At 40.2% G+C, this 27880-nt stretch overlaps 1 protein-coding gene across 2 annotated transcripts; it reads right to left on the reverse strand.

The window, feature by feature from the left end:
• Window positions 1-419: 419 nt before the first annotated feature.
• Window positions 420-27659, reverse strand: pla2g4ab (phospholipase A2, group IVAb (cytosolic, calcium-dependent)). 2 transcript variants are annotated; one of them, XM_084723739.1, is made up of 19 exons: window positions 27523-27659; window positions 24079-24194; window positions 21673-21754; window positions 20250-20398; window positions 19816-19929; window positions 18699-18736; window positions 17971-18115; window positions 15645-15781; window positions 14840-15062; window positions 14434-14548; window positions 12157-12294; window positions 11981-12070; window positions 10626-10691; window positions 9065-9195; window positions 8796-8907; window positions 8288-8472; window positions 6937-7126; window positions 5512-5669; window positions 420-3586 (listed from the first exon to the last, which is right to left on the reverse strand). In XM_084723739.1, the coding sequence occupies exons 2-19, from the start codon at window positions 24094-24096 to the stop codon at window positions 3428-3430; spliced, it is 2250 nt and encodes a 749-aa protein (XP_084579865.1). In that variant the 5' UTR covers window positions 24097-24194; window positions 27523-27659; the 3' UTR covers window positions 420-3427. The 2 variants fall into 2 exon arrangements, with proteins under 2 accessions (XP_084579865.1, XP_084579867.1); XM_084723741.1 differs by lacking the exon at window positions 27523-27659 and adding an exon at window positions 24840-25789.
• Between the last annotated feature and the right edge of the window lie 221 nt (window positions 27660-27880).

Consider the following 27880-nt stretch of genomic DNA (forward strand, 5'->3'; position numbering starts at 1 on the left):
GCTAACCATTAGCATAGCCTACTGACAGGTTCTTTCAGAAAGCCTAGCAACAGCCCACCTAGCAACAGCCTTGACGACATGGACAAACATAGAGACAATTGTTTATGTTTTTATATTGGGTTAGGTAACAATGAGAGGGACAGATCATGATAAAGGTCTGAAAATAAGTATAATATTATAATTATTATTTTAAAAATGCTGAAAACTGTTTTGTGGTATTCACGACCTCCCAAGTGGAAATTTTCTGAAAGCTCTGAGTTCACTAGTTATGATGTGTTTGATCAAGTTTTCGTAAATGGCAGAAGCTGCAGGAGTTCTTTCTCTGGAGGATGATAAGCATAGTGGTTTTCTTCATAATTTTACAACGCGTCTGATGGAAATCTTGCTATTCTCAGCAGTCTTATCTCTTATCTTATGTCATTATGCCTCTGCATTTCCTGCATTACATGACCTGAGCGCTAACGTGCTAAATTGTTAGCCTTGGTGGCTAACACCAGCAGGTGGTGACACCAGCAGTTTTGGCAACCATGTTGCTGTTGCCAGGCACCAGCGTCCTCATGACTTAACCACTTTTATGCCAAGCATATTGTGTTACACCATGGGTCTTCAGCAAGGGGTCTGTGACTTAAAGGGGGCCCTGCCAAATTACTGGTAGCTAAAACATGTCAGAAAATACACATTAACTTGAATCCAAGATATTAATAACAAAGATAGACTGCCCTATTTGGTCTCCACCTCAGAGACCACTGGCAAAAGTACAAAGGGTGATGCTAACACAGCTAACATTAGCCATGCTTCAGCTGCTATTGACTCAGCAGCTACAGTAAGCACAGATCCGAACATATTCAATGTCATAAAAAGTGGTCCCTGCTCCATCTCTCAGGTAAGGGGCCTGAGAAACGTTGGAGACCCCTGGTGTACACAACTTCCCATGTCATAAACACAAGCTCACGGGTTCTATCCAAAGGCAGCGTTAAAAAGAAACTGAAACTTCCAGGTTTGGCTCCAGAAGTAAGAAAATGTCATTCAAACATTAACATTTGTAACAGACAGACACTACAGTCATATCAAATAAACAAAAACTAATAAACAAATTCCCCAAACACAAAAGAATGCTGTTATGCTACAGAAAAAAAAAAAAAATGCGGAAACGGACACAAATGTTCTGCTAAAAAATCTACACAAAGGCAAGTTGCAAAGGTTTGTTGGTCGTGAATCCCTGCAGCAAGGTTGCGGCACACTTTTTGTTTTTGTTTTCTCAGTTTCTTCCAAACCAGTGGGGCTGAAACATGAGCATATAGGGGTCGGACGTGCTTCAGTGTAAAATTCCACTGCTCTGTGCGCAGTCTTCGGGCCCCTGCAGGTCTAGGTGTAGTGTGTCAGATTCCAGGCTGCCACTGCTGCAGGTGTAGGTGTAGTGTGTAAAATTCCACTGAGTGCCGTCGAGAGCCATCGTTTTCAGCTGCGAGCAGGTCTCGTGATCGCACTCCCCACTCCACCCACTCCATTCCCTCGCTCTGACCTACACTCCACTTCACTGCGCGGGGGCCTTTCGAGGAGTCCTGCAGAACGTCGAGTTTGCAGAGGGAGGAAATGACCCGTGTTAAACAAACTGTGCCGGTATCTTAAAAACAGCCTGAAACAACATGATCAGGAAAATAAACACACCTTTATCCTGATGGAGAGAAGGAGAGAGAAAGAGAAGAGGAGAAGCGGTGCTGTTTCTATGGCATCAAGTTTGTTTTTCCAAAATGGTGGCTTTAATGTGAGACACTCCCTATGGGGAGCAGGGAGTGCTCCTTCCCTGTAGGTGGGGAAGCATCACTGAGATGTTTGAGGTATCCAAGGGGGTGCACTTGGCGTGTTTAGGAGTTGTCATCAAACAAAACCACTGGTTACGAGCTCCTCTTCCATGTTTTCAAACAGGATTACATGTTTAGACGAGCCATCCGGTGAGGGAAAAAAAAACATGGTGATTTGCATGCTCTGTAGTCGCACGTTCGATATGGAAAGAGTTCAGCTGACAAACAGTTACAGTGCATGTGAGGCCTCTTCGCAAAATTAGGAACACCGAGGCTGCATTAGAAGTCACAGGAAAGATGCAAATGCAGCTTTGCTCTTGGCAGCATGGACTGAAACAAAGAGGCGTCCACATGAAGTAGGAATGTTGTAACTGGAGTAGGAAATTCACATGGTGCATGAAATCGAATGAGCAAATGGATTTTACATTTTTTTCAAACGTGAGGAAATAAGAGATACCATAGTCTGGGATTCTCAGTCAGGTTTTGTGTCCACATAGCATTTTTTGTCTGTGCACCAATGTGTATATTTTAAAAGTTGTTCCCAGTGAGGACAGCGTGTCTACGGCAGCATGCAGCCATCTATAGAAAAGGCGCTGTGCTCTGCGCTTTTTTCAGAGTGCTCTGCCTTTGTCGTGCAGCAGCTCTGCACACTTCTAGGTGAAAATCTCTGAACTTTTCAGAAAGGCACTAGTGTCGGGACTGTCACACCATTCAAGCAACCAATCATAGGGACTCTGAATTTCTGTGGTTGCTGCGTCGCTGTTTGTACTTTCAGGTATCTCCTTTATTTCATGTTTGCTTTCAGCTGATAGATGTTAACCCAACACTTCCTTTTATTGTGAAGAATATATAGGAAATGAAATGTGGTTAGCTAGCATTTTACAGCTGCTTGACTCAAGACAAGCCCGTATCAAGACACACCTTCAAGCAGGTGTCCCAGTTGTAAATCTCTGCCTCACTGGGCTGGCACGCTGAGTCAAACTGAGTATGGAAAAGAACCATATCAGAGCAAGCATCTTCCAGTTGGTGGTCATAGTAACAAAGTGTCAAAATACTGTAGATACAAATAGATAAATAAACAAAACATAGGGGTGATGCAGGACTATGCTCCTATAGATATTGTTGTCATGTCATCACCCTGCCAGCGCCTTTCTGACAGGAGAAAAAAGAAAAAAAAAATGCTATGTGGCTACAGGGACTAAATATCAAAAACAAAATAAAGAACTCACAAACAATCTCCTGTTGTTTGTGACGGAGCCAGATGTCGGCTCTAACAATCCAGTCACACTGCAGTGTTTAGTAAGTGTTGATTTTAAACATCCAGTCTTTCTCACAGCCAGCAGGGAAGACCTGCTTGTGGTCAATAAACAACAGCAACAACAGTTTTCCCAGCAGCCACATTTGTGGTGCATTCAAAGCCAGACAAACATTATCACTCCATTGTATATGAATGCAATCATAAGGCTTTTACCAGTAAACGTTAAGGCTCTTCAAAGTATGATTAAAAGTTTAAAGAAAACAGAGATCAACACGATAGCATCTTCCAAAAAGAAAATGCTTTACTTTAAAACAGAATCTACAAAAAAAATCCCTAAAGTCTGCTTTATCCAAAGTCTTAGATCAGGCTACTGGTTATCATTTCCCAGGTGATTCCAGGGTTTTACCCGAGGATCTCTTTTGAGAAACCTCTTTTTTGGGATTTCACTGAGGGAAAAAGGAAGGGAGACGCACGAGGGATTCTCCTTCCGGGAGACGATGCAGTCCTTGATGGCTTCTTTGATCACCTGAAGAGGACAAATACAGGGATTAAATACAAAATGCAATATTGTATCAGTCAGCTCTGTTTCATCAATGAGGAGAAATGACATTGGTTAAAAATTTTGATGGATACCGATTTAAAGTCTAGATAATGTCCAGATAAACCAACAAGATCAGCAGGCGGCAAATGGAGAAATGGAGAAATTTCATTTCAACATTGACAACTGGGTCTGTTATAACCCGACATACCATGCTGTTGCTATGTAGCTAACTTATGAATCTGTGCTGCTAAAAGTTAAAGACTGATGAGTGCATGTCATGATTTCATTGGTTGAAACTGGTAGATATTGTTAAATAGTTGCACAGTACAACTGAAGATGTGCTTTAAAAGAGTTACAAGGCATTTTTATGTTATCTGACTTTAAATATACAAAGATCAGGATGCACAAATTTGTTTGAAGTCTTGAGCTGTGGAGTGCATCTAATTAATACTGGATAAATACTTGGCAGATTTCATATATATTAAATGAGATTATAAACATTAATATAGCAGGAAACAACTGAGTAATGGCGTCCTGGACAGAGAATGAAGTCACACTCCCTCTGTTTAATGTTGTAATCTGAGCTTATCTGTTCTTTGTTTTGGCGGTTGGTCTGGTTGCGTGTGCATGTTAGTGCTTGCTAGTACATGTGAGTCCCTCCCAGAAACTTCTGGCCCTCCCCACATTTATAAAGACACTAAGAGAGTGACCCTCCACACAGGGCTGAAAAAGTGAGATGACAGTTAAGTTAAAATCATTCACATTCAGTTGAATCCATCAAACGTTAGCTACCTAAACTATATTTTACCTGATGTTTCAGGTAGCTAGTGTTAGCTGGATAGCTAGCAAGCTAATAATTATGTTACATTTATTTAGGCCACTTGGCAGATCGAACGATTAGCTCCTTACCAAGCTGAATGTGGGGATTTACCCCTGGATATATGTGTATACAGCCAGAATATTCTGACATGTAACTCGGAGAATTAAGGGTTTATTTTGACCAATCAGAGGTTGAGATTATTGAAACAGTGAAAAGATGAGCTAAGACAGTTTTAGTGAGTTTTACTTTGCTTCTGTCAAGTTTGAATAAAGTTTGTTTTAAATGAGTCTGATGGCTTTGAGGAGAGTGATATAGTGGATGTGAACAAAAAGACAGAGGCGCACATTTAGAATATTTTCCCATCTTGCTCAGTGGATTAAGGATTTATTTCAACCAAACCAGAGTTGGTGGTTGTTGGGACAGTGGAAAGACTAAGGAAGACATGGTCAAGTTTGACTGAGTGTTTGACGATGAGCTGTGAGGTAAAACTACAGTATTTGTAAGTGGCATCTGGTGGATTTGAGAACAGAGATAAGGCTCACCTCATCCTGTTTGTTTTGGTCTGAGATGATGATGCTTTAGTGTGACAACTAACTGAAACTGAATGTCTTATATAGAACCTTTAATAAAATTTGATGAACATGACTTAAAGCTGGAATCTGGTGTCAGTGCTGCTGATGCTGCTACGAACGATATTGAGGAAATACATTTATTGCACAAATAAGTTTGTTGACCTTCCAGTGAAATCAAACACATTGCATCACATTTGAGTTGTCATACAGCGCAGAAGTGAGTAAGACTCAGTGAGTGAAAGTCATTCTGACCTCTCATAATGACACACCCAATGCAAACCAGAAAAGACTTGTTCTATTAAACTACTATCTGGACTGAAATGGGCCTTTGGGAATTGAAATGTTTAAAGTTGCACAACAAACAGCAACAAAAATGTAAAACTTCCCAGCTGACATCACTGTATGAAAGTAGTTCTTTTTGATCCCCGATGATGAAACTGTAACATACACTGCAGTTTCCTGTTGTTTATCGACACCCACTTTGCCTCTAGTAACAAAACAACGAGAGTAGAACTGACCTCCAGGTTGTTGAGCGTGTTGAACTCCATCAGGTCGTGGAGTCTGGTGAAGGCCTCGTTGGAGTACTGGAAGTTAAAGGTGGAGAATGGTGACTCGGGGTCATCGAAGATGTCAAAATCAGCCAGTTCCTTCTCCTTCTCAGTTTCTCGCGGAACACCTGCCAGTAAATTAACAAGACACTAAGTAAACAAATACAAACTCCATTACACAGAAACTCCACTGGAATGAAAGCAGAGCTGATATCGGAACAAAAGATATGATACTGTTGAGTTGATCTGAGGAAGCACGTCCTATGAGGAACTACTGTGTTTGATTTCATGCAAGGTGTGACACAGCGAGAATCAGCTGTTCAATAATGGTGTAAAAGCTGCAAAGAGGTTAGCACAGATGCTGCTATAGCATCAGATCAGAACTGCAGAGTATTTCTTCACTGAAAGAAGAGCAATGGAAAAAACGTTTCCACTCTTCTCCCGACAGATAGATATAGACGGATGGTTCATCCAAATATTATTTGAAGGAGACCGCCCTTTTCCAAACACGACTTCCCAGATGGTTCTGTGTAAATCAACTGCTGCATCAGATTAAATAACTATATCTGCTTTTCTTTGTAACCAGAACAAGACATGCAATAAAAGCGACAACTTAAGATCACCTTTTTCCAGTGGAAAATAAAAGTATAATCAATATAAATGATGCAGAATTTGCTTTTATTATAATATCACAGATGTAAAGATGAAAGACCGTATGCAGGAAGAAGTTAAGGTTTGGAAAATGTGAGCATACACCGATGGGAATGGGAAGTCCATTTATGGATTTCCAATTTCCTTGAGACATGCTTTGGATTTGAGTGTAAAAAACTTACGTAACATCCATAAACAGACTGCGGAAGTATGTGGGCAGATGACCTACTGAATGTAAAGAGCAGAGCGGAGATCTGGAGATGTGGTGTTAGTGTGTCTTTGTATGGCTCATGATATACGGCCTGTTTACACATAGAGCTCTCCCACCAGAGCGAGAGATTCCCTATCGGCACCTGGCTCCTTAAGGAACCATAATTCACCGAGCAGCTCGTAAAACACTGGGGTTCACATATGTGGTCACACACTGGCGTGCACACACACTCACACTCAGTGAACTGCAGGTATGCTTAAAGGCAGAGACACCATTTCCACCACGAAACCACGGTGACCCTGAGCAGAGGCTGTTTTTTTAACAGGGTCACTCAGCTGAGGGGCCCAACTTTTGGCTGAACATGAAAAACTGCCTGCTGCCCGAATATGGTTGACTTCCAGTGTGCAATTTCGAGGAAGAGTTGCCTCATATGCCATGACGGTAAAACAGTATAATTACAATAATAGACAGAGCCTTGGCATTTTTTCCTTCTCACACATGCTGTGGAAACCTCCACGTATGCATAAACTTACCAGGTGCCTTGAATTGCCTAAAGTTGATGTTGACCAGGACAAAGTGGATCACGGTCGGGCAGTTCCTTTCGCCTTTTTTTGGTTTGAACACGTAGCATTCCTTCAGGCCCTCGCGGTCGAAGACTTTGGGGTCAATCTTGGGGAATGGAAGCTTGTTCATTCGAGCCCACTTTTCTGCCAACAGGAGCTCCTGTGCCACACATTTACAAAAGATACAAAATGTGTTTGGGATTCCTTGTCTGCACAGATAAATCTTAGAATTACACAACTGTAAAACTGGGTTTCTGCAGATTTCAACAAGCTACATGTAAGACAGTTTTAAAGCCTCCTACACACTGTGAGATTTTAGCAATTGTAAGTTTATTGCATGCCACACCGTACATGGATCTAATAAACGTTTGAGGTATGTGGACTAAATGATGATACTGGCTACAGAGCAAGTCAATAAAATGTCATCAGCATGAGTCAAGTTGCATCAGCGCAGCTCATCAATCTACACCGCTGATAGAGATACAACAAAATGCTGCTAAGCAGGAAGCGAGTCCTTGAAATAGTTGCATTTATGTGTCTTGAAAAAAAGAAGAGGAGGAGTTTGCCTTAAGCGCCAGCAAAGATTATCTCTCTCGCTAGCGTCGCTTTAATCATTGCATCATTTCTTGCTGCATGTCTATAGATATAGGTTAGTTGGTAGACATAGATCATAGCAGCAGTTACATTAAGAGATGGTTATACTAAATTTATCAGACTTTTATCCCAGGCTATCTTTGGCCGTCTTTGAACCTCTCTCACACAGGAACAGCGTCACTTCCAAAGACACTGCCATGTTTAGTAATCTTTCATTTGAGACATATTGCACAATATACAGAGTTTAAGACCATTATGAATACAATTTAAGACCACACTGACATACTATGTGTAATGTCCAGCGCACCTCTGCATTTAATGTTGGCGTAGACCCAAACACTGTGCAGAGGTCACTTACAGAAGATGCAAGGGTTAACACTGTTAGTGCAGAGTGAATCACGGTTGCTTTATGTTTTTCTGACTGCCAATGTGATTTGAATCATTTGAATCAACCAAAAGTTGCTAATTTGATTATTTTCTTGCACAAGATGCAGCAGGCTGTTTTCAACAGACTTCAACCAAACACTAAATTCAATGTTCTCAAGTCAGATCTTACTGAACTTGCACTGAAGTTCATGCAACTTTATAAGAGTAACTTCATAATCCAATTTTTAAAACCTGTCAATGTTGTATTTAAGAAATTTTAAGCTTGAAATTCAATTTGAATTTTACACTTTTAATACTTTTTTTTTAAGAAACCCTAGTAAAACAACACAACAACGCTGACCTTGAATGGGGGGCTGGAGTCGCTGGGTCGAGCAGAAAAGTCAAAGGAGATGATGAGGTTTACGCCGCGCTGTGGCCGCAGGATGAGAGGGTAGGGAAGGTTGTAGGTCAGGCCGCTGTCCACTACATGGATCTTCTTACTCTTCACATCCAGAGGCTCGTAAATACGATCAAACTCGTCTGGGTCTGAGAAAATAACAATATATTAAATTATTGATGCAAGGACATGAGCAATTTCTCTTGTGTGCAACAAATATTTGTTCCACATGACCTGAACCAACGGATTTTCCATTGTAATGACTCAGCTGTATAATATTCAAAGGAGGACAGGCTGGTTATCATTTGAAAATGTTTGAACCACACCTTTCAATTGAAGTAAATCTATCTTGTGCCTTGGTCTCACAGGAGGATTGAAACCGCAAGACATAAAATGATCATGCCCTGTCCTGTTTTTAGTTTCGTGCTGCGAAAATTAAGTCTAAAAGCAGTGAATCATTCATCCTTCTTACCCGTAACAGCATCCACCTCCTCCTCAGGTGTAGCGACGGGACACGAAACCTCAGTGATCGGAGAGAACGGGATGTTGGTGTTCAAGTTCAGGCCCAACATGAAATTATGAACCTGATATGGGGTGAGGTGGGTTATAGAGAGAAAAAGATGCTGGTTGTTGGAAATTTGAACACAGGAAAAGTGAACCCAGCTAGAGCACAGCATGTAGTGTTTTGTATACAGTGCTTTATAATGTCATGGTTTCCGGTGAATAAACAAATTCGGGTACCTTCCCGGCTCGGCCTTCTCTTGTGTTGAATAAAGCAGAGTCGCTGAAGAGAGACGTGAACATTCGCTGAACCCAGCTGGCCTGGGCAGTGCGATGGTACTCGTCTTCCGCTTCCTGGTTCTCTGTCCCACCTGAACATCAAAACAATGACAGAAAAAATACTATCAAATGTGGGCAGCTGTGACTCTAAGAATGAATCTTTTTCAATTGGATTCTTCAGGAGATTTTGGAATCTTTCTTCAGTGAAGGGCGCTTTTTACCACAGCCAACTGCTGAGGGTAAATCCATCATAATCTACCTTACTCAGATGTATTTTGGATAAACTATAAAATCCAGTGTCCTTGAAGATTTCATTCCAAATGTCGCAGCAAACATCAGTCCAGCACACAATTTACATTAAATCTTATATATGTAGCACATGCTATGAATTTATTTTCCTTTCCTGTCAAATGCCAATTAAATTAATTAGCGTATGCTTATTTTGCTGTGCCTCAAGACTGCGGGGCCGCTGCACCCCCAACTTTGAGTGTAGGAGGGCATAAAACCCAATGTCCCCCCATGTAGATGGCGCCTAAGTTTGTACCAAATGACAATGTGAGAGGGGTCACTTGTAGTGGTGAACCTCAGAGAATTTTGTCACCTTTTTTTTTTTTGAAGCTTTAAAGAGGTTAATACTGAGTTTTAGCCCACATTTATTTTCCGCTGTTCTGGATATGACAATATTCTGAATTTGATACATATCAAAACGTGGGATGTGATGATATTATTCAGGTTTTAGGAGCATTCTTTGGACACGTACGGAGGTACACAGGTTTTTGCCATGGTTTGTGACACAGACTCTCGCCTGTTTACACTCAGCTCTCTGTGTTGTAAACAAGCCAACAGCATGCAGCTCCGGGGTCGACCCACGTTTGTGGTCAGAAGGAGAAACACACCTGCTTTTTGACATTATAAAAAACTTGGATATGTGAAAATATCACAACAACCTTTACAAGAAGGCGGCTGAATAAATTAATTTTAATTAGTCATGTAAACAGCTTAGGAGGAATATCGTCTTGTCTTATTTAGTGCATGTAAATGTAGTCACTTTTTGCTTCAACTTTACTGTTCTGTTCTTATCGCCCTCATAGCAACTTTTCTGGCTACAACAGCTTAAAAGATGATGATGATGATGATGATGATGATAAAAGATGATGTCTGTCTATTTCACTCACAACTAAAGCATACTCTTGCACATAAAAAACATTTATCTCCTAAAATTCACCTTCAACATCATTATTAACAAGATCATTAAACCAAAGAGTAAAAGTGAAAGCAATTTCTTGATTTGAAAGTAACCACAGCGGCTGTTCTGATGTTGCTGTGTTATACTAACAGCCAATGGTCTCATTACCACAAAAATGAAAGAAAAAAAAAGTGTTAAGGTGTTGACATTCTCTCAAACCCTGCAATGTGTCAAAATGTTTTCTGGCAGCATTCAAAGTCACACATCTCTATTGCACCACAGCAAATTGAAGTATACCGCACAATGTTTGTATGAATCATGCATGTCTTGGCTCACCTTTACGCGGCTCGTCGTCATTGTCCAGGCTGTCCTCTCCAACGATGTGCTGCGGTTTGATCTGCTCTGCAAGACACAAGACAGACAGCTTCACTCATCAGGTTACAACTTAAAGAGAGGCTCACTAATCTAATTTAGATCACACGTCAACACAGTACCTGCTCAGTTATGTGACATTATCAAATTCACAGTCTATTGTTTATCTCCATCAAAATAAGTCCTGAGAAAAATACAATAATGCATTCTTGAACTGGGTGGAGAGGCGCTGTTGTACAGCCAGTACATTGTCAGAGAGCATCTGAATGCTTAAAGGTCACCTCAAACAAATGTGTTCAACCAAAACAAACATCTGATGAGCTGTCAGAATAATCACAAGAAGGTGATACCTTTCCATGTTATGGTAACATCCCACACACACACACACACACACACACACACACACACACACACACACACACGTACTCCACATTTTAGATCTGTTGTGATAAATGTAGGTTGGCTGCTTTAAAAGGTGTGGAGAAATAATTCTTGCATGAGACAAAGAGTCAAAAAGACAGACAACAATAGATTCTCAGACATGACTAAATGTCAGTCTCAGTAAGAGGGTGGAAAGTGATTTTATCAGCAGATCAATACAGATGGAAGACAATGGCATTATCTGAAAACAAACACCTATACCTACTTACTCAAAATACCTGTAACTAAAACACACTTCAGATTGTATTCAAGACATATTTCAAGAACAACAATTTCAAATGTATTGTTGTACACCGAGCTGCTAACAGGAGCTTCCATATCGGAGGCCACTGTGACCACTGCCATAATAACCACAAAATAGAACATCAAAAATAAAATCATCCCAAGAAAAGTCTCCTGCTTCTTTTTAAGCAGATAATATAACCTTGCTTAGTCAAATGTAAACATAGGCTCTTCAAGTTCATCTGATTTCAAGGAGAACTGAGAACCTAACAGACAATTTTCTCGCGAACAGTCTTGTTTGATTATGTAGGTCATATACAGTCATCATTATTAAATTAAGACTGTTTCATAACCAGTTAAAACTCTTTGTAGTATGTTGTATTTTGGAAACTAGAAATACATTTTCTTCTATAGCACCATTCAGATGCAATTCAATCTGCTTTACAAGAGCATAGAAACACATTAAAACAAAACATTAAAAAGAACATTAAAACTGTATTTGAGATCATCATTAATAATCAATGTTTCTGGCCAAATCCAAAGCATTGAGGGTGAGAGAATGGAGAGTGTGCTGTTCCAGTAAACCACACAAATGTCTTCAAACCAGCACAGTGGAGCTCAGAACAAAACAAGAAGGAGAAACAGCGAGAGATTACCTAACTCTTCCTCCATGGTGCATCCACCAACTGTGTCTTTGACTCCCAGCACTCTGTTGAACAGAATTGAGAAGGCGCTGCCCCACACACCTGAACACAGTGAAAACACACAGTTAGTAGTTTACTCGTGTAAAATGGTCCGACGGCTGTGTTAAACGGTGCAGGTGAAAACTCACCCATCAGAAAATGAAGAGGGTTTTCCTCGTATTTCTTCACAACGGTTCCCATGAAGAACTTGCTTCCAAACAAGTCAGGGGTCATGAAGGTGCCGTACTTTGCCATCCCAATTTCATACGGGCTGAACTCCACCCAGTCTGCAGGTTGAAGCCTCAGAGTTAATGCAACAGGAAACAATATGGTCACCACTGCAATGGAGTAACTGTCACTATGTATATTACAAAGCTTGTACTGGTATTGCATTATAATTACATTACATTATTTTTTACACTGCCGTTGCTAAATCTTTGGGATTTACTGCTTATTTCACTCCTGATATAACACATGAAAAACACCACATGGACAAGTTAACAAGCTTAAAAACATAGTTTTCACTGCAGGGGGTCTTTAATGATTTCTTACAACTCATAAACAGACACTTATTTATTCACCAAATATTCAACATTAATTTTAACTCTTTGTAAAGTGAATAAATGTGGAACATGCAGTGTGGTCAACTAGAACCAGCCAGAATGGAAATTTGAAAGGAGAACATCCTTGTTGTGGTGTTGTTGTTGGGAAAGCCAGCATTTAAACATAGCATGTTTCCTTATTCTCTGATGAAACACTGTGTTTATTTTTGATTTAGTACAGTAAATATATTACAGATTCCTCCTTTAAGCGCAATGCACAGAGAGTGGGAGGAGATACAAGGGTCAGAGGGCTTCTAAGGACCACGAGGGGGTTATTCCGGCCCTGGCTACTCTTTACCAACTAGTCATTATGATGCTTTTGCAACAGCTTTTAGAAGAAGAGGCTGTCACGTAGACGCCTTCACAAACGCTCGCCTTGCAGGCATGGGAGCGAGAATGGCCGTACAAATGCGCACAAACATACATACAAACACATGCACATACAATAGAAATACTTGAACCTCTGTAACCTTTTAGACAATAATTGGCTCTTAAATGTGAAGATATTTTCGCGGCTTAACTTTCCTTAAGCTTTCTTTTGACAATGCCGTGTTTTCCATTTCGCCGGGTCATAAAGAAACCGGAGATTTAGGGTAAGAGGAGAGTCAGGACAAAAAACTGAAGAACAAGTCTTGTCTATTTTAGTCACTTCAAATGATTTAGCACCTGGGTGTCTACTTTTTGAAGGTCAGATTTATAAATTTAGCCGTGATGGAGAGAACTAACAATAGAATATAACATGTAGTACTAGATCAGGAATGAAGGTGGCCTCACCCTGCATATCAAAGTGACACTGCAAAATATTGGCACTTCATCAATCAGAAATAACAAAAAGCACTTTGTATTTGTCTTTCTACTGTGACGGTTGGCATGTTTACACACACTCAAAGTGAGATATGGTCAATTAGGAACTCCAAGTACACTGTTGTTATCAGTGTTTTTTTTATTTCCTGAGCTTCTGTCAGTGTTTTCTCTACATATATGTACATAAACAGACACAGCATAAAATGCATTGTTTTGTCATTCTTCAAATATGAAGAAGTCCTGACACTAGCGGTCTTTCACATTAAAACTATAATAAAAAACGTAGTATGATGATGCTGTGAAGTAGCATGGGATTGTGGGAGTTGTCATTAACTCTGGCAGAAATCATGTTCATTTATATTAAAGTTTCATTCACATTTGATTTAGTGACATTTGCCAACTTGTTTCCTCACTCTAGTGTATCCGACCTATCCCCTGACCTTGATTAAACTACACATTTCTCTGTGTTTGAACATTTTAGCTTTAAACAACTTCAATACTGCAGCAGCAAAACATTGTCAGAGTCGTTACAGAAGAACTTCACAAAGTGTCTCTGAAGGACATCAACCATTTCAGTCCTGATGTAATACTGCAGCTTTTGAGTGGTATAGTTTACTCATTAAAAGTTTTGTTCCTTTTCTATTGAAACGTCTGCCCCCCTGAAGCATAGTGCACATTTGTTGTGCAGGCTAACAATGAGGAAGCACTATACAACGTGGGACTAACCCAGACTCTTTCACGACCTTGTGCACACTGTTCAGTTCCTTGAACAGTTACTATTACAGAGCCGTCATTAAACGACACCCCACCACGTAATGACACATCCTCTCTGTGGTAGTACAGCAGTATTATAAGGAAATGAGTACTGCTCGGTTACTTTGCATGTGGCCAAACTCATCTGATTATCTGTAGTTACTCATTACATACATATGCAAAATAGTTCTCCGAGGGACACCAGTTACATGCAACAAATTTTAGCAAATTTGCACTAGAGATACTCACAAAAAGAGAGATAATTACCTGCAAACATGAGCTCAGAAACATCTGGCTTGACATGCAGACATGTGAAGAGGGGGAGAGGACTCTGGGCCTGGTTTATTTTCTCCTGGATGCTACTAAGCTTGATGTCCATCCTCTGGGAGAAGAGAACAAAGTCTTTCAGTCCTTTGCAGTCACACTCGACTTGGAGTTGGAGTCATGATTGCCATGGTTATGTGTGAGTTCATTTTTTAAAAAAAGTAGAAATAAAAATGGACGTGAAGAAACACAGCACAAAATGAAAATAAAGGGCTTACGCAAGGCTCGGGGGAGATGTCAGGAAATGAAACATGAATTTAAGGGAAGAGGAGGATTGACATAAAAGAGATGAAGAAATAAGGAATCCCATCAAAGTTAAAACAAACAACAGCTGCCAGGTGGCTCTTACCGCAGGTATGAGCGTCTCCCCTATGAGCATACCGAAGATATCGGTAAACGTGACGGGCTGCCCGGTGGCCTTTTTGGTCCAGAGGGCCTGGATGTAGTTGGTGATGTGTTGGGGCAGCAGCAGCCTCAGTGGGTTACTTCTAACTCTGTTCATCAGCTCCTGGTTGATGTCCTTTGGGCCCTTGTTCGGGAAGTCTGGGTGCGAGTAGAGAGTGGACATATACCTAAAGGAATAAAGATAAAAACAAAATGTAAAATGTTGTCAAATCAGTTAATACTAGCGGTGGACAGTATACTAGTTTTGTCACCGTCTGTGTTATGACATGAATTTTACATTGTTACCATGATAAATATGAAATGAAAAGTAATGTGCTATGTGAGGGTGTGATAACATGCAGTTAGAGGACTAGAACTTTTTAGTATTATTTTTATACTACATTATTTTTGTATTATATAATACCACCAATGTAAAAACAAAACCATAATGAATTTTAGATCAAATCGTCCACCCCTAAAGATATCACTCTTCTCTTTACAAGGTTTATGCAGGAGTCACTGTACTTGTAAGGAAGTTCAATCCAATGAGGCGCTCCATAAACATGAAGATGGAGACTGAAATAAGCCAGAGATGTTCTCTTGATGACAGCTTCATACCAGCAGAGGAAGGCAGGAACGTTTGCCAGAGAAGGGAGGCAGCAACATCGAAGGAGAGTCAGAAGGAAAGGTCGGAGGAAACACGGCAGTAACAACAAAGATGAAGAAAAAAGGAGAGGAAGTGCAAAAAGAGCTGAGTGATGAAAGCTAACCATGTGGATCCGGAGAGGCCGGCGATGTATGTGGCACAATCCAAGACTCCAGACTCAAACAGGGCTTTCATCACACCCGAGAAGCCGACCATGGCACGGAAACCACCTCCTGAGCCCGCTATCGCGATCACCGGAACCTAAAACACACACACACACACACACACACACACACACACACACACACACACACACACACACACACACACAAAAGAAGGGAGTCATAATTTGAGTAAGAGGCATGTTTAATCTTATAATCACATACTATACAGCTCAGAGTATGAGTCTCACATTCATTCTATCTCATTCTTTCAGGTTGAGTAACTTCCCTCCTGTACCATCATACAGTGAGGGCACCATGCCTGTTGCGTCACGCCTTTGAAAAATTTTTTTAACTCATGTCTTTGGATTTTCAACTATTTCATAATTCTCATTGAGCAACATTGCTTCCTTTCTGCAGACTCCGTTTATCTTGTGGTTTATTCTGAATATTTTGACATATTTCCACAATTTCATCCTGGACAGGGAGTTGAAGGGATGTTGTAGCATTGTGGAGAGCAGTAGCTGGTTATCTCATTCCTCTGGAGCTTCCTGCATACGCTGAAGAAAAAAGCAGGCCTGGCTGGAGATTACAGCCAGCTCCAAGGGCATGCAAGCAAAACCACACCAGTGAGAAAATGAAACTTGGCTTCGCCCAGAGCAGAGCAGCAGAAGTCGCAGTTTTCTTGAGGCTTATGGTATAGTTTGCTTTCCAGTGTGAGAAATGTCGGGTGTTATTATAAAGTGAGAACAAAACGTGTGAAAAGGTGCATCACGGTCATGAATTTGGCAAGTCAGCAGGCCAGAGTCTAGTTACATTACCTAATGGCTTTAAAGCTTAGCATGATTCTTCTTTTTCCATCTTCACTAGTAAATGCTACATACCATAAGAGTGAATCTATACTAGAATGAGAGATGCCACAGCGAGCATACATATCACACCCTTCATTCCTATACACTGTATGCATTACCATTCTTAAGAGGCTACAGCAGCTGCAGCTCAGTCAGCTAACTCATGTTGAATGGATTATTGTGTGAGTGTATAATGTGTACAGCGTAGGTATTTGGTATCCAGGCTCTGACCTAATCACTCACCACAAGAAAACCCCAGGCTTGGCACAGCAGGGAGTGGAGAGTAATGATATGAACTTCCTCTGTTCGAGGAATGTAGACAGGTAGATGCGGGGTTGGAGGCGGGGCTTTTGAATGATAGCAGCACTCAATGACAGTGGAGCTGTCAGGTGAGTGGGGTGGCAACAGGCTAGCAGTAGAAGAAGGAGGCTGAGGAGGTTTCACGTGCTGTCTTTTTGAATTGGATTGAGGAAAATAATCAAGGTTGAAGAGGGTTAAGGAGTAGACTCAACCCATTTTTTTTTTTACTTTTGATGTGTCTTTCTTTCCCTCCAGTTTGGCCAACAAGCTTTTCTCAAAGGAGGAGAAATAAGAGCCTCACTGCTGAGTCTGAGTGACTTCAGGAATACAACTGAAAGTGACTCCCTCTTTTTTACTTACTAGGTCCTGATAGCACTCGAGTTTATTATTATTTATTTAACTTGGGTAAGAATGCATCTCCATAAAAAGTCTATGAAATTAAATTAAGTCTGTTAATATTTAGTTTACATCAAAATCCTTGGATTTTCTAAACTGAGATGAGTTTTTAATTATGCAAGAGCAGAGCACTGATGGCTGAGTTCACTGCCATAGTGAAAAACGTGTTTTAGCTCTAACTAAATCCAAATCCATATGTATGTTTAAATCATCCACCCAAACGTTATTTTCTCTAAGTTTTAGATCTGCTCCTCTATTGCTCTCTGTTGCCTACATTACCTCTTAAATGATGTCGAATTTCTTTAACAAGGCTGCTTTCAGTCACTTTAAACATTTTCTGTAATGTCACCGCAGTATATTATATTTAAGCAGCGAAGCTAAAACTTGTAGCTATGAACTTGACAGGACAGAATAAATCCAATCAAACAATCAGTGTAAATGCGCACACAGCAGGAGACATTTCACCCTGGTTCCCCACTACAACCAATTATCAGAATGTTATTTTGGGAAATAAATTTATCACTTCAGCTTCATGTTTAAATCTGTTTAGACTTTGTCTTTGTACGGGTTTAAATAAATAACATGTTTGTAAGCTTTTATTAGGTGGATGTTTTACCATGTTTGAGGAGGGCGAGCTGACGGTTGTTGGCTGTAGTTTTATATTTGACAAGAAGATTCTCACTATTGACTGAAAACAGGATAGGATCTGTGTTAAAACTTGATTTTATTGTTCTGTTCCCACCTCCTCTGGAGAGCTGGGGAGGAAGCGAGGCTTCTCCATGTCCAGCAGCTTCTTGATGCCCAGCATCACTCTTTCTCTGCGGGTCTGTCTGAACTGCTTCTCTTTGTCACACAGAGCCAGGCTGAACCGCAGGTCCAGTTTGGTACTGCAGAAACAGAAATAAGGTTTAGTAAAATCTAATGGAGGGAAGACAAATGCTGACTTGTGTTTTTATGTTTGCTGCTGACAGGCAGGCAGAGAGTATGACCTCGACTGTAGGCTATGTAACACCACTGATACTGCTGAAACTGATCTTCTAGGTCAGATAAGAGCCGCCTCTGGGTGGTCTGATGAGAAATATGCAGTCACAAACAGCCGCAGCCTCTCACCCTTTACTACTCACCATCTCCTAATTACTAACCCTTCAAACTTGTGCGGCATTTCCAAACCCTCCCGCTGACCCCTACGCAGTGATAGCATGGGAGTTATGATGCATTATAACCCCGTATTAGCTTACTCAAGCATCCTGTTGTTACTGAATCAGAAACTTGTTCTACTTTAAGAAAAGTGCTAATTTTAGCCTCAGCACTGCTCCAGGTGAATTCCTATGTATTCTTGAATTCTTGCACGAATTCTTGAACCTGTGGCGTATTTCTACACAAGCCTTCATTATCAGAATTGCTAAAAACTCAACTTCAAACTAAACTAAAATTACTAAGGCAGTTTTTAGCTTTGATGGTAATACATACCAAATCTCCAGCGACATCTCTAAGTATACTTTGGTTGCCTGTCAAGACAATGAAATATGTGGTTATTGTTAATTGTGATTAGTAACAGGAAACAGGAAACAGGAAACAGGAAAAAACAAAGGCTGGGTGTACCAACAAGGAAATCATGGTTTAATTTTAAATGATGTGGCACCAAACTTTTATACTAGCTACACCACATTTAAATCTCTATTTAAACCTAAGTTTAGTTTTAACATACATTAAATTTAATTCTGTTGCACTAAAACTGATCTAGGATCAACTTTAATGTTACACTTTAGGAGGCCTCAGACTTAAAATGCTTCTATGATGTGTTTTTTCTTTCTTTCCTTCTTTTTTTCTTTCAAATTTGAGCTTGTCATGTGTAGGCTAACTAGGCCAACTATTTAGCTAGCTAGCCAAATTTTTAAAGTTTAGTCAACTGTTCAGCTAGCTAGCAAACAATATTACATTTTTTCTTTCACTTTTTAGCAAGCTAGTGAACAATGTGACATTTTGTGAACTTTTTAGTTACCTAGCTATTTAGCTAGATAATAAACAATATTAGTTTTTAAAATTTTTTAGCTAGCTATCAAACTATTTAACGTTTTGTTAAGTTTTTGAAACAGGAAGTCTAAAAAGTCTAGTCATTTTGTTGACACACTCTAGTCTCTATACACATTACAGCTGCAACGATTTAGCAATTTAATGATTATTAATTATTATTAATTGATTTATTAATTTAATAATAATTTATTTATTTATTCATCACCAACTATTTTGATAATCAATTAATAGGTTTCAGCAATTAAGTAAAGGGAAAAGTCTGATTTCAGCTTCTTAAATGTGAATATTTTCTGGTTTCATTAGTCCTTTATGACAGTAAACTGAATAATTAACTGAATATATCAGACATTTGAGTACATCATCTTTGGAAAACACTGATTTACATTTTTCACCATTTTCTGACATTTTAAGACAAATATTAATTGATTTACTGAGAAAATAACCAACTGATTATTCGACTATGAAAATAATCATTAGTTGCAGCCCTGATACACACGCAGTATATTTATGATGATGACGCTGCCGGGGAGTCTGCAGGGGCTGAATGTCTTACTTTTCCGATGAGGAATGACTCCATCTTTGTCTGGCCTACGCGGAGCTGGGTGATGTCATAGGACGCAGTCCCAAGTGTCTCATCCATCACGTAATTGGCGTCCATTAATGTTAACTGGGTGAAATAAACAGCAGTTATATGATTAAATACATTTCAAGAGATGCACATTAGTTATTCTGATGTGTTTAAAGTTCACCTGAACAACCAAGACATTAAACAGTGATCTGTTTAAACAAAACTTTAACTTAATTTATTTTTTTTAGATGACCTTAAGCTAATGTACTGAGTCATACTTTGTTTCTATGATGATACTACTTATCTCATATCAGGCTAAAAGTGCTACACTGTGTTTATGTGGGTTTACGCTCCATTACATCCTCCTCGTCATCCTACACTGGTGTGGACTGTGCAAGACAATCAAATGCAGGTCAAACCTCCAGGACGTTCTGCTGGTTGGGATCTAATATGAAGCTGAAGGTCTCGTTCCATTTTGGGTTGATGTCGTTGTCTATGTGCTTGGTCCTCTTTCTGCTCTCTGGGGCCGTTGGGATGAACAGCTCGACATATGGATCTGGGGTGTCCACTGCGCACACACACACACACACATATATTCAACAGAGAATCAACTGAGCTTAATTAAAGGACCAGTGTGTAGGATTTAGTCGCAGCTGGCAGATTGCAAACACCTTGTATTACACTCAACTTCCAAGTTTGTAGGAGAACCTACAGAGGCCGCGAAACTCACACAAAGTGTGAAAAGTCGAATCTAGATCCAGTGTTTGGTTTGTCCGTTCTGGGCTACCGTAGAAACACGGTGGTGCAACACGGCTATACTCACAAGTCACTTCGACTCCCTCGCTTTTGTTGCTAAAACTGGGTGGAGACAATTAGGGAGTAGAACAAAACCTCCACTGCCGAACCAGAGTCTTAAGAACGGTCCTTCATGCTGCGGCAGCGACACTGCGTGCTTACTACTGAACAAAAAAGGGGAAGGAAATCGTTTCTCGTAAGTCATGTCCTTGAAAAAACCTCAAAATGAACAACATATTTAGAAATCCCCAGACGACCAGTAGGCGGTAAGATCTCAAATGTCTAGTATAAACTAAAACCTTGGTTGCAGATGCTGGGAAGGTTTGAGGGGACGAGTTGCCCCTCCCAATAAATTATTTCCATATAAATTATGTAATTGAAAATATATATTTAATAGAAAGTGACTTCACTTCTGAAATAATTCACACATAAACACTTCTTGAAAGTTTTATTTATGTTACTGAGTAAAAGAGGTGTGTGCCGATTGTGCCTGTGAACCGAAGCAAATCAGAAAAGACTTTGAGTGATGGTGTAACTAAAGTTTTTACTGTGAACAAAATATATTCCGACCGTGAAGAAGTTTTGAAGAGTTTGTTTTGACAGTCTGTCCACTTGAAAGAGGAAAGAAAGAAAGAAACAATGTGAATATGTCACATAAATTGAGCTGATCTACTTTATAATGGTGAACCTTGTAAATGGCATAAAGTAATGTAGGAAGTGTGGCTGAAACTGACCTATTTTCTGTTTTCTACTTCTGCTTCACTAAGTTGCAGCGAGATCTGCACCCTTGACTACGACATGGCCGACTCTGTGGAAGACGCCCTTCACCCTCTGTAGATATAAACGGCTCTTTCTAAGGTAACACAATGATTCTTATATTCAGGTGAAAACATACATTATATCCTATTTCTGCTCTATTCTGCCCCATAAATCTTTCACACTGGACCTTTATTATCAGAATCTCAAAGTCAAAGCATCCCCTGCATTTGTGTTGTGTTATATGTTAGAATCACGAGCCGGGGTCAAAAAAGACGTATTTAGACTCACACAGGTCGCCGAGCGCTCCCTTGGTGACGCTTTCGGCTCGAACCACCGTCACTGTGAATTTGTGAGAAAACTGCTGCTCCACCTGTAACACAACATTCATTCGGTTCAGTTTGGCTCCGTCGCCTCATGTGGGAAAGTCACTCTAACCACACAGATAACAGAGATTACAAATCACACAGCTGTGTAGGCGCGCAACCAATAACATATGAGAAATATGATGATGATGATGAACAAATATGATGTGAGCAGATTCACTGTGGGGTCGTGTCGGTGTGTGTGAGAAAATCTGGGGGGGGTTTTTTGGCAGGTTGACACTGAATGTCACGTCCGCTGTGAAATTCTCTCCAGTTCAGTTCACTTCCCAGCTGTGTTCTCACAGATTTGATGACTAATCTGATTACTTTACGTCTTTTTGCATTTGTCCAGCAAGGGGCAAATTTTTTAAAATGTGGTAACACAGGCTGGGATTTACAGTTGAATTTTGTTGCATGAATAAAACACCAATAAAACAGTTTCTTAAAGTAAGTACAGCGGCAGAAGGAGAAGACTAGAGAACGAGAATTACAACTGAACTTTATAAAAGCAGTTTCTGTCAGATGGACATCAGATTCCTGTTGACGAAACCTCAATTTAATAATGTAATTAATTTAATAACAGATTAATAGTCTATTATTCAATTAATAAAAGCAGCACATGAATGGAACGATGTTCCAGTTCATATCAGGGGACTTGTTATTCTTATTCTCCTGGCATGTCTGTCCTTGCTTGCATCTGTTTGTTGTTGTTGCTTTTGCTGTTGTTGTTGTTGTTTTGCTATTTGCTTCTGGTGCTTTTGAACAGTGATTTGCTCTGCTTTTATTACTCTGCCATGTTTGTTCTCTGCCTAACACTGTCTGTGTTCTGCTTTTACTATAATTAGCACGCCTCTTAATTCTCAGTTTTTAAATTGATTTTAAGGCGCCAACTTTCATTGCAGCTCTAACTTTAATGCAGAAATGCTATAAATGCTATAGGTACTTCATTCATATAATGACCAGGCTGTATAATAAAGTGTTACCAAACATAGTACAGAGGTCCCTTCAAAGTTGATGTCTACTCTCTCCACTGTTGAAAAGTATGTGATATGTCAGTCATCTTTAGAGGTCATTAATCTCCAAACAATGTTCCCTTTGTCCTTCAGAGATATCCATCGCTGGAGCCCACATGTTGGATTGAGAACAGAAGTTGTTGTAATTTTTTTGTGTGTCAGCCTTGAGAAATCTTGACATCTGTTAATACTCACTGTAGTTTTAAGGTGAACATCCACAAGGGACACGAGTAATCTCAAAAGACTGCCTTGTGATGGCTTGCTGTGTTTAGTTTCAACTAAAGATTTACAAGTCTTTAAAGCAAGAAGTGTTGTGAGACTTTTAACAGATGTGAAACACTTCTACAGGGCAGTGAATGCAGCTATCACTTAGATTATCTCATGTTAATCTTTGCTGCTTAAAACAACCCACATCATAATTCGCTGCATGCTGCGCTGATAACGAAAAACGCCTTGCTGTTGAGATGTTTGATGCAATGTTTGCACAAAAAGTTTTTGAAGCAATGAGACTGAAACTCATTCTGCGGCACCATGATTTAATCCACTGGTTTTAACTTGGCTCGGTTTTTATTGCACATACTGGCCTGGCATTGACTAAATGCTCTCAGTTCATTTTGGATTGCCAACAAGTGCACACAGACCAAAATTCCCCTGGATGGATTTCTAGAACGGATCCTAAGACTTACAAATATTTGTACACTTGTTTCTTGATTGTGCACGTTGCACACAGTTTGTAATGTGACAGTGCTGTTGTTTAGCTCTGGGAAAGTTTAGGGACAAAAAACAGCTGTTTAGGGACAGGGAAAGATCATGGTTGGGGTTGAAATGATGACTCATGTGAGATCTTGTGGGTCTGAGGTTCCCTGCTGGACACGACCACCTCTGGACACAATTAGATAGACCTACAAACCAATGAATCAGACCTACAACCGATGAGCGCAATGTGCTTAGTCTATTTTCAAAATGACAGCCGTCTGGTTGGAGCCCTTCTCATACGACAGCAAAGTACACTAAAATATGTTTCTGAAACCCTCTGAGGTGAGAAATGGGCAGTGCAATACAGAATGTTGATCAGCACTGCATAATTTAACAGTTTGATCTGAGTTTCTTGGGCCTGAGGCATCACACCAGATGGACTTGTTAACCAGGCGCGATTCGATAGACTTAACAGACCCATATTAAATAAACAAGCATGATTGGCCCGACCGGATCCAAGGCTAGTGGAGTTCTGTCTGAATAAAACGAGGGCCAGAGGAAATGAAAACATGGGCTCAGCAGATTCATCTGGTTTCCAGTACATGCAAAATGATAATACTCACAATGATATTAGAAGCCATTGTGTGCTGTCAGGAGATTAATTCTCAGGAAAACCTTCGTCAAGTTGCAAACTTTAACTCAGGAGAACATCTCAGTCAAGAACAGGAGCATTTGGAGCCTGAGGAAACAAAAAAGGCTTAATATCTGTGCAAAGGTTGTTATATGAAAAAACACCCTATGTGTAATGAAATGATGCTGAAGTGACGCTCTCACATGAAAATGTCGCTGTGTCATTTTACTAAGGATTTCCAGTGGTTATATTTAGCAAAGTAATCTCGTGTTAGACCCAGGAGATTGTTGCAACGTGGACCTTTTCTCTTGTAACACTGAAGTCACCACACACAGAGTCGGACACAGCCTCAGAGGAGGATGCAGTCTTGTCTGATGACTGGGAATACTTATATACATCATCCATCGTACTGATAGATTCCCGAATATTTGTTTTTCTGAAGTTGAAAGTTATTTATTCCCGTGTTTTAAGAAAGAATTGTGTGAGGCTTTATTCAGAATCAGTACTGCTTTTACTGTTAACATCTACTTGCTTCCTGCCCCAAAATGCATATATTTAAATAATAAAGTTAATATCATAAACGTGCGATTACAAGTCAGCTATTGGCTTTAGTTGAAAACTAGTAGTTGATGAAGAAAATCTTTAGTTGGGGCAGTCCTAGTAAAAACAGCTGCCACTTTACACATCAACAGTCTAATTTTCCTTAACAGGATAAACACAGACAACAAAAGGATGAAAGAAGCTTTTTTGTACCTTGAAAAGTAGTTCGTCTGACTAAAGTTTCTGGGTACTTTGGACGGAAATGCAGCTCGACTCTAACTTCTTGAAGGAGGATGCCCTCTTATAGAAGCCACAGCTCCTTTAGATATATCAGTGAGGCCTTTTGCATCTTGACAGGAGCAAGGGGAAGTGTGCTGAGCCACAAACCCATGATAGGTTGACTGGGCCAATAGCAACAGTCTACGTGTGTGTCAGTGTAAGTACAGCGCATGCATATGTAGGGAGAGTGAGAGAGAAAGATGCCAGTAAAAAGAGATGCATCTTTGACAGTAACTGTGACTGATATGACTGAAGAATAATGGTTTGTATAACATACTTTGCAGTCTGATTGACTGATGGGTGTGACTTTGCAGAAAGGTGGTATTTTTAGCAACAGGCTAAACACACATATGTTGATAACAAATTTGCATACAGACTGTGTGTGTGTGTGTGTGTGTGTGTGTGTGTGTGTGTGTGTGTGTGTGTGTGTGTGTGTGTCTGTGTGAGATAGCATATGAAGGTCAGCGAGTCTTTTCTCAGCTGTTCACCAAAGCGTATCATTACTGAGGGGACAGGGAGCACGTAGAGAGTCTGTGTGTTCACAGCGCTGGTCACGTAGTATCCATCAGTGGTCCAACTTTTTGGAAGTGCCAGTTCACTCTGCCCTTGTTTCGCGGCGTACAGTACAAAGAGTGCATGCAGCCCGCTGAGTCCTGTGTTTGTGCCAACATCGCCCAGAGACTCCACGCTGCTAAATTTTCATACAGGGACTCAAAGTGTGAAAGAGACAGACAGCAGCCAGCCAGGATGCAAAACAGCTGCAGTAATTATAGATGTTAAAGGCATATAGTGAGTCTCCTGTGTACAAGTGTGGTCTTGTTTGAGACATTAAAGCAATGGTGTAGTGCAGAGTTTACCCAGGAGTTTACTCACATATTTTTCAGTCAGCATTAAGTATACTCACTTATAAATCCCCTCTGATGTGCATCATTCAGTAATGTGCTGCAAGTCTAGGATGGAGAAGGCATGACCCCACTGTCTTTGCCTCTGATTGTCTAGTACTTGTTTCCTTTGCTTGTTGGGTCAATTGTAGGACTGTGTATTGGTACGACCCTGCCGATATGATGCGCATCATGATACAGGGGTCATGATTGAATATACTGTGATATATTATGATACTATGAGCAAATAGATTGCTATTATTTATTCTAATTTTTAGAAAAAACTGTCATAGGATGAAGAGCACACCACCATATGCATAAAATCTGAGTTAAAAGTTGACTTTTTATGCAATCAGAACAGTAAATATAGATATCTATCATTGCTATTGCTATCACGATTTTTAGCATTTCACACAGTATCACAATACCGTGTTTCTGAGAAGTGATACAGTATCACAAAACGTTTTATCACAAACAACAGATTAGTGATATTTTCTTACACCCCTGGTTAGGTTTAGGGTAAGAATATCAGCGTAAGCCAATCAGAGGCAGAGCAGGGTATGCCATGTCTTCACTTTGCCATCCTAGGAAAACAATATAACTTGGTAACGATTCATCTTGAGTATATGTTATATTCATGCATGCGACTAGTAATATTTGCAAACTGGCCTTTGACAGACACCACACTGTTGCAAATCAGCTTCTCCCAGAGGCAGTTTTCAAAAGAAACTACTGTCCCAAAGACTACTTGCAAAGTGAGAGAATAGTTATCCATTTCTTAGGTGTGGATGGACTGAAGGATAAGGAATAGTTCACTCAAAATGCATAGTTATGTAGCTGTGTCACCCTACAGTCTGTGACCGAGGACTGATTGCAAAATCTGCGCCTCTGTGGTTGATGTTAATTTCATAAAGATCCTTTTTCCCCTGAATCAGCTGAAGTTAAGAGACAATGTGCAAATATTACTTGCTCATATTTTGGGTGAAATAAATATCAAAAGTAGTCTTACATGTTGCTGTTTAAACAAGGTGTTTGTCCTTTACTGGACAAGCAACTTTAAAAACATTTGGGGAATCAAATAAGAGTATACCCACTTCTACGGGCACCACTACACCACTGCATAAAGGGTTAAGGTTAGAAGTAAAAGAATTCATTGATGAATCCCAAATGAAATGTTACAGGAAAAAATCATTACACTGCGACTATTATCTGAATTATGGGCGCAATTAAAAAACTAGTTATTAGGCCATTATAAACAGGTTTTGCCTGGTTCATGTTACTGTAGCTGGGCAGAATTAGGTCAGATCTGACGAGGCCTGATGATGGTGTGAGTTTGCAACATGCCATGACAGATAATAGTATTGCCTCAGATAATGCAAGAGAATAGAGATGGTGTAAGATATTAGTCTGTAATAATGTAAACATAATAAACACATGACAGGCTGATAGAGTATTTTAAGACACGAAACGCAACTATATTGCACCTTTCGCTCTGATCTACAATGTTTAGCGCTTAACAAAGACTATTGCCAGTTTGTTTAAGAAAGTATTATTGTTCTGTAAGTGTTGGCAAAAGCGACTTTTCAGTTTCCTTGTCCTCTAACTTGCGTAAAGTTCAGAGCTCACGAAGACGCGCTGGTTATACTGCTGGCACTGACTTTCTTCTCCACATTCCTGTCCAACCCTTCAAGAAAAATATACTGCGTGTTGAAAAGAAGGAAAAGAGGGGAACATACCTGAGCCGGAAAGCGCTATCAACTCAAATCCTGAAAAATGTGTCATGCTGATCGAGAGTATCGTTCCACCACTGCAGTCTGGAGATGGAGGAGGTGCTTATCGGCAGCTGTACTGTAACGTTTCGCACACCCGGCAGTCAGGAGCGTCGCCAAATACAAGTTGAGGGGAAGCCTAAGAAAACACGAACTGCAAAACAGACGGCAAAAATAACTCGTGGTTTAAAAAATGTTAGGGGAGAGTTACGGAAAACTCTGGACGAGTTTGACTCAGCGGAGGAAGCTGCAGCTTACGTCTGTAAGCCTGTCCAACCTCTCCAAACGTGCACCAGTGCGCACTTGCGTCCACATGAGGGCGCGT

Source organism: Lutjanus erythropterus, chromosome 7 (genome assembly GCF_056507025.1).
Source record: "Lutjanus erythropterus isolate fLutEry1 chromosome 7, fLutEry1.hap2, whole genome shotgun sequence".
In the NCBI taxonomy this organism is placed as follows: Eukaryota; Metazoa; Chordata; class Actinopteri; order Lutjaniformes; family Lutjanidae; genus Lutjanus; species Lutjanus erythropterus.

Bases quoted from the DNA above. Each gene is read 5' to 3' on its own strand.
- pla2g4ab (XM_084723739.1), bottom strand. The intron at 9,196-10,625 runs GTGAGCCAAGAC...TTTGATGTTCAG, and splicing joins TGACGACGAGCCGCGTAAAG to GTGGGACAGAGAACCAGGAA. The intron at 8,908-9,064 runs GTACCCGAATTT...ACCCCATATCAG, and splicing joins GAGAAGGCCGAGCCGGGAAG to GTTCATAATTTCATGTTGGG.